The sequence below is a fragment of the Neolamprologus multifasciatus genome, chromosome 6 (assembly GCF_963576455.1).
Source record: "Neolamprologus multifasciatus chromosome 6, fNeoMul1.2, whole genome shotgun sequence".
NCBI classification, from domain to species: Eukaryota; Metazoa; Chordata; class Actinopteri; order Cichliformes; family Cichlidae; genus Neolamprologus; species Neolamprologus multifasciatus.
The window spans coordinates 4,114,695-4,122,152 of record NC_140444.1 but is presented as its reverse complement, the minus strand read 5'-3'; the positions used below and the strand labels follow the sequence as shown (position 1 = coordinate 4,122,152).

The 7,458-nt window shown below is 38.1% G+C and overlaps 1 protein-coding gene across 1 annotated transcript; it reads left to right on the top strand.

The window, feature by feature from the left end:
* The first annotated feature begins 4,372 nt into the window (after nucleotides 1–4,372).
* Nucleotides 4,373–7,001, top strand: LOC146516188 (THO complex subunit 4-like). The gene is made up of 6 exons (XM_085161713.1): nucleotides 4,373–4,684; nucleotides 5,430–5,603; nucleotides 5,684–5,831; nucleotides 5,957–6,023; nucleotides 6,298–6,484; nucleotides 6,584–7,001. Exons 1-6 carry the CDS (start codon nucleotides 4,493–4,495, stop codon nucleotides 6,602–6,604), a joined length of 789 nt encoding a protein of 262 aa, XP_085017839.1. The 5' UTR covers nucleotides 4,373–4,492; the 3' UTR covers nucleotides 6,605–7,001.
* Nucleotides 7,002–7,458: the final 457 nt, after the last annotated feature.

The window sequence follows — 7,458 nt, the reverse complement described above, 5'->3', positions numbered from 1 at the left end:
TTTTTGTTTATTTGTTTGTTTGGATAAGTTTGTATATTTATTCATTTATTCTGTGAGAAAATTTGGTCAGTGTGAGGAAAAAATACAAATAAAAATGTACTAATGAAAAGAAAGGACGAGGGCACAGAAGTTATTACAAACTGAATTCAAAAGAGGAGATTAAGGCTCGCTGGCTTTCTGATTTGCTCATTCTTGGACTGTTTAAAAGTCAAGTTTCATTTCATTGTTCAGCTGGTGAACATTGGGTTTCCTGCCAGAACATTTGCATTAATAAGAATGAGAATAACTTTCTTGATCCCAAAGGAAACTTGAGTGTCTGACATAACTCATGTCCTATTTGTATGAGAATTTAAAAACCTGATGGCTGTGCGAATGATCATCCAGTACTGATGTTTTTCTGTTCCTGTACCACCCGCAGTGTGTCCAATCTCCCAGCTTTCTTCACTACTTTGCCCAGCCTCCTTGCATCCATGTTTCCTGATGCTGTCTTCCCAGCAGGCCGCAGCATAGAAAATCACACTTGCCATTACAGACTGACAGAACATCTCCAGCAATTTACTGCAGATGTCGGGAGATCTTAGTTTCCTTAACAAATAGAGGCGACTCTGCCCTTTTATGTTTAGTTTGTATCTAGGGTTTTAGAGAGGATCATAATGAGGTCGTTTTTGTGATGACCTGTAAAACTTAAAACAGTGCAATCAATGACATAATTCCCTGATTAGTCAACTTGCAGAAAATTTTAACTTTTTTTTTTGCAAAAAAGTGCAACACAATTTTCAGGTTCACATAGTTGAATGTATACTTACTTTCCTTTTATTTTGGGACTGTTTCTTAAAAATATACAAATTACAGGTGTCATTTTTTTCTACTTAACATTTCCAGCACAGAACTGTTGTAATTGAATTTTTCTCATGTGGTTTACTGTGTTGCTTTTGTTTTCGTTTTGTGCTCTTTTCATTTGTGACTTTAACTTTGAAAACTCAAAGAACTGCGAGCTCGTTTTCATTAAAGTGAGCTGTCTTCTGATCTGAGCTAACATTCCCTGCTACGTCCAGCTGTCTGCCAGCTTTTTCTGGCTCATAAATTTGCCTTTTTTTCCCTTTTTTTTTTCTTCTTTAAATCTGTCAGTCATAGTGGTCATTTTTGTGTGCCTGATATTTCTAATAGTAACACTCATTTAAATTAGCCCCATATATTTTCAGTATAAAGCTGTTATTGAGGATGTTGGTTTAATTTCTCTTGTTTTTAATACTGCCAAAAAACAGTTGATGCAAATCACTTTAAACTGCAATGTAAAAATTCAAATGTCAGACAGATTTGGGCTCAGAGAGGGGCAGCCATCTGCTTCAGCTAGTGAAGGTATAGCTATTAGTTTGTATCAGAAATACTAAGATAATAAATTTTATTAGTTCACTGGTTTCCATGCTTTCACTTCAATACTGTGATTTCCTCGACTCATCAAGCCTTATTTTATTCATGGTCCAGTTTGGTCGGGCTTTACCGAAGCTCTAACGAACTGATGCTGCTATTTAATTTGACCAAAGCTAAAAATAAGTCAATACAGTTTATTTATAAACCACATTTTTGTTCAAGAATATACTTATTAATTTCCACCATGAAACAAAGTAGAAGAAAGAAACTAAACAATATCTGTTTTTTGAATCCAGCAGTGGATAAATTGCAAACAGATAAAGAGCAGAGAGGTGTGGGATAAGAGATAAGAGATGGGTAAGTGGACAGGTTTGTGAAACTCAAAAGGACAGCGATGATCTGATTGTAACGTCAGTGACTCCACACTAAAAGGTCAACGACTGAAGATATATAATTGTTGCTTGAGAGAGTTGAGTGAGAGGATCTGAATGGATTTTATTGTTATTCTTCAACTGTTAGTAGGTGTGGCTGCTAAGTTAATGCAATGGACCGCTGATGTAGTTTATATTTCTAATCAACAGATTAATTAGATTAGTGCAGATACAAGATCAAAGGTACGAAATCTGGCGTGATAGAAAGCGGGCTAACATCTTGTAACTTCTATTTACAGGTTTCTCATTTGATTTGGTCTTTATTCAAAACATTTTTGTAATGAAAGTACATTTATGGAAATAGCTGATTATACAGCAAAAACACAAACAGATGTCAACGTCATGTCCCCGGGGGCCAAACCTGACCTTTTGAAAGATTTGGCTTACCTGTTTATAGCTGTGGTAGTTTCTTTATATCACGTTCATTGTCAGTTCTATTGCTCCGAGTTCCTTTAACAGCTTGCAATTGGAAAGAAAGTCTTTAAGTATTTTGCCAGAACTCTCAGAGTATTCCTCACTGACACTGAGAGCTAACAGGACTAGTTTTCTAAGGGTAACTGGTTGACATGATGAAGAGAATAATCCTCAGACACTTTTATGTTCCACAGAGCCGTAAACTCAAATCTAAACAGCGTAAAATCAAATAATTGGCCTGGTGATGATCTCACCATATACATTTTGCTTGGAAACTGTCATTAACCTCATACCTAATGTGGCAGTTATACACATCAAATTCAAATCAATTCAATGTGGTTAAAATCAGATTTCTGAACATTACGATAGCTTATACCCAAGGTAAAGTATCTCTGAGAAAACCCAAGAAATCAGATTATCCCCTATGAACAAGCGCTTGGTGATGGTGGGAAAGAAAACTCCCTTTTAACAGAGAGAAACCTGAGAGAGGGCGCCCATCTGCCAGGGCTGATCTTCTTAACTCATACTGGAGTTAAGAAGATAATGAAAAAGGTGGGTCTTCAGGTGGTTTCAGAAACATCGAGCGAGGCAGAATGATCTGATTGTCATGTAAACTATTCCACTGACTGAAAATCAGTCAGCTTTGGAAAGCAGTTAACTCTATGTTTTTGAGTGGATTAATTTGCAGTTTACTTATGCAGCTGGGTGAAACGCTAGGTAAATACAATTAGCATTAAAGAAACTAAAATTTAGTCCCCTATAGTATTCTCCTTTTAATTCCAATAATCCACAAGGTTTTTAAGACATAATGTGTAGTAATCATTTCAATTTTAATGAACAACACGTATGTTTTTGAGCTCCAGGCTTTCTCCAGAACTCCAAACATTAAAGGAATCAATAACCTTCTACCAGTTTGAATAAATTATTAGGGCTTTATTGTAGCTGCATTTGCTTTTCTTTGTAGTTTTTGTCATGTCCCACCAATGTCTGAGTGTGTTTGTAGTGAGCTTTGTACTGACATGTTGACCTGCAGGAATCTTTGCTGTTTTCTTCAGTCATGGAATAAAAACACTTTAGAAAGGTTTCTGCCTACAGGATAAAAAGGCTGTACAGTCCCACAAAAAGAAGGATCACCTGATCACGTATCCACAATGTGAATGTGTCAGATTTAGCCATTCAGTTTAGGTGTTTTACTTTTAGGGTGAGGGTGTTCCTTGCCTTGTAATTTCCTAACAGTTCAGTCCTACCGGCTTTCACTGATAGTTAACCAAACTATTATTTTTCTATCTGATCTCTGCTGTGTAACAACAGAGTGAATACTCTTCAAAAGCTAATTTCAAAAGCAGGAGGGATTTTAAGTCTGAACAGCACCTACAGAATGTGAAGTCAGGGAAAATGTTTTTCTGCACTGGTCACTCCACATTTTTAAATACAGTAAACAAACAAACAAACAAAATAATATGTGTGTAATAATACACAGCAAAGGTATATACTGAATACTGTATGAGAATGAGTCAAAACAGTTTATCTAAATATTTCTGATTCTGGCTTCTTTACACTGGCTCACTATATTTTTTTAGAATCACTTTAAACATTTTACTGATTGCTTTTAAAGAACTTTTGTGTCTGGAGCTACAAAGCAGAAATGTTGACCCAATATGTCTCAGATGCCAACACAAGGCCCTTGAAGTCCATCATCATGGTATCAAATACTTTTGCCATCAACCAAACCATAAAAAGTTAGGGTTTGTGGAGCCAGTGACCTCCTTGAAATCTTCTCTTAAATCACTTTTTTTTTTTAAATCTTTTGATGGCCATAAGCTTTGAGCTGCTTTATTTACGATATTCCCTACCAAATATTACTTTTTAATTATTTGTAGTTTTCATGGTCAGAAATTGAACGTTTGTCTTTTGCAGGTTTTATTCTCAATGCTTGAGGCAACTGTTGGTGCGAATTCTCTGTTTAAATCTGTCCTGCTTATATCAAGCAAAACGGTTTTTGATACTTCATTGTGTTTTGGAAATGTAAAAATATTATATTTCACACTTATCCTTTAAATATAGAAAATGCTACATATTCATTTACATATTCATCGTTTAGTATTTCTGTTCAATAAAGTTTTTTTCAAAAGGCGGAGCTTCTGCGTTAGCGAAGCTCGGACGTCATTTCCGTCAATTTCAACATCGCGCCGCCGGTAGCTTATAAACAGCCTCCTCTGCACGCTTCGTCGGTAGTCTTTGTCTGTCTTTTTTGTCGGTGAAGTTTGAACAGCGCCATGGGTGATAAGATGGACATGTCTCTGGACGACATTATCAAGATGAGCAAGAAAGGAGGCGGAGGTGGAGGCCGCGGGAGAGGAACGTTCGCCCGGGCTGGAGGCTCAGGTCGAGGCGGCGGGCCGTCGAGGCCGGCGCGGGGCCGACAGAGCAACTTCAACCGAAACAACAGATCCACGCCGTACACGAGGGTATGGAAGAAAAGCGGTTGAAATTGTGAAAATGGTTAAAATGTTGGAAATGTATTTTAAAATGCGTCGTTAAAGGTGTAATTACGTGATTACGGACTTCCGGAAACTAGCATGGTTCAGTTAACAGTAACAGGAGAAGCTAGGAGCTGAACCAGCATGGACTCTGAGGGACTTTTCTGTGCCTGTTTTCTTGTATTTCTTCGGCTGCTGTGATTGATATGGATGTTTTACCCTCGCTGCAGTGTTTTCTGTTTGTTTGTTTGTTTGTTTTTCTGTTGTTGTTTTTTGTTTTTGACTTTGTCAGCATTTTATAGCCTGCTCGAGCAAAAAGAGCCGAAATCCTGTCTACCAAACTATTTTTTTTGCCTCCTGACAAAACTGCTTCAAAGAGGGGCCCTTGCTTCATTTTTTTTGGCTGCATAATTAACATGGGGCTTTTTCCAACCTGTGGAAACTCACTGCCTTACTGTCACCTCCTCTGTGGAAAGAAGAGTGTTTTCAGGCACTGAAGAAAGACTCTCATCCCTTTTGAATGAACTCCTCCTGTGAAGACCCAGATGATGCCTCTAGCCTGATTCCTGTGATGTTTATAGGGAGTAATGACCATAAACTGGTTATTAGATTACCTTTTTCAATAGCCTTCAGACATTCAATATTCAAGTGCTTTAAGCCATCATAGTAGCACTCTGAGTTTCCTAGAACAAAACACAAACTAAGCCTGTATTTTATTTTTTTGTCTCCACAGCCCAGAGAGTTGCCCGATAAATGGCAGCACGATATGTTTGAGGAGCATGTTGGTGGACGTGCTGGAAACAGTGGTGGAAACGGCGGAGGAAACAGTGGTGGAAATGGCGGAGGAAACGGCAGCAAGCTGCTGATTTCCAATCTGGACTTTGGTGTCTCTGATTCTGATATCAGGGTAATTATCGAAGCTGAGTTCTATTTTGCTCACCTCAGATGCTGAGGAATGGCACTGATTTTCCAGATTTTACTTTTTAGGAGCTGTTTGCTGAGTTCGGAGCATTGAAGAAGGCATCTATACACTATGATCGATCTGGTCGCAGTAAAGGAACTGCAGACGTCCACTTTGTAAATAAGGCAGATGCATTGAAAGCCATGAAGCACTATAACGGCGTCCCGCTTGATGGTGAGGATTTGTTCCCATGCTTGTTCTCTTGTTTAGGCGTGTGCACGTGGCTGTTGCTTAAACTGTTAATGGTAACTAACTAAATTTATACTTCTGTTTTTTTGTTTTTTTTATTTTCCCGCCAGGCCGCCCTATGAAAATCCAACAAGCCACTTCAGAATTCGACACACAGAACAGACAGAATACACAAGGGTATGTTTTTTTTGTTTTTAAAAAAAGGATCCTGGGTTGTAAATCAAGGTTGATGTTTTAATGTGATGACATAGGCATTGAAAATGGGTTACGATGTTACGCAGTAAAAAAAAAAAATCACTTTATCTATTACAAGGATTTTGAGATTTGATAAGTGATTTATTGCAAAATCGACAACAAATTCTATTAATTTTCTTCCATTTATCTGGGTGGGGGGAGCTTGTTTGGCTTTTACAGGTTCTCTGGAGTAACCCTTTCTTTTTATCGTTTGCAGCTCAAACAAAGGTTTTGATCGGACTAGGCTCGGTCAGCCCAGGGTTGAAAGGCGGCGTGGTGGTGGTGGAGGCGGCGGCGGCGGTGGTGGCGGTGGAGGTTTCAGAGGCCGCGGGAGGGGAGGAGGAAACAGACCCCAGCTTTCTGCAGAGGAGCTTGATGCCCAGTTGGATGCCTATAATGCTGAGGTATGTAATCAGGCTGCATGAAATCAGTTTCATTAATTATCTGGATAATACTGAATTTTCTAATCGGTTTCTTCTTTTTTTTTTCTTCATCTTTCTTAGTGTAAGATGGACACCAGTTAAAAGGACTCTGCTGGGATGACGCTCCCGTTCCTTTTATCATTTTTTTTATTTTGGCTAATCAGATGTGATGGATCAGACCCTTGTGTTTTAAAGACATTTTGTATGGACCATTTTTTTTGTTTTGGGTGTTATTTTCAAAATTTCTCTTTTTATAACCATAAAACCATGTTATCAGGATTCAGGAACTGTTGTTGCCTTAAACCTGTAATGAGAATCTTTGTTCTCTTTTTTTTGTATAAACATGGTTGAATGACAGACTTCTGAATGTAAATTTAAAAACAAAAAGTTGCATTTTAATGTACACTGTTTCTGTCACTCAGTACTGTATATTTGACACATGGACACGTTCAAAGGATTTTGTACATAAATTCATGATATTGAGTCATCTTTAGAAAAACGTCTCTCGTCTTCTTGGACTCCTCACAGTGGTGCCAAATGTTGACTGGCCATGCTCAGGCCAACTACTGAAACCATGCTAAACTAAAGCCTTTGAGAATGCACCATTACAAAGACAAAGCACCACACAATGAATTACCTGCCAAAGTGCCTACCATTGGTGCTCTTCCTCATACAAGGTCAACATCTTGATTTTGCTGCTTGTACCTCTTCATATTGTCTTTGCTCCGTCTTCTTGGTGGTGTCTCATATCTTCAGTATCTGAATTGACATTAGGGCTGCAGCAACCGATATCTTAGAAATTGAGTAATCTTGGTTATTTAATCAAGTAATTGGAAAGGAAATACTTTTCTCTAATGAGCAATACTAAATATACAAAGGAGGGGGGTGCGGGTTTTTCAAAATGCAATGTTTTAATGAAAACATTTGTCAAGAAGGACAACTAAACCCCTTGTATT

Coding starts and splice junctions, on each gene's coding strand:
- LOC146516188 (XM_085161713.1), top strand. CDS start 4,493: ATGGGTGATAAGATGGACATGTCTCTGGACGACATTATCAAGATGAGC. Junction 5,604..5,683: donor TCTCTGATTCTGATATCAGG/GTAATTATCGAA, acceptor TTTACTTTTTAG/GAGCTGTTTGCTGAGTTCGG. Junction 6,024..6,297: donor AACAGACAGAATACACAAGG/GTATGTTTTTTT, acceptor TATCGTTTGCAG/CTCAAACAAAGGTTTTGATC.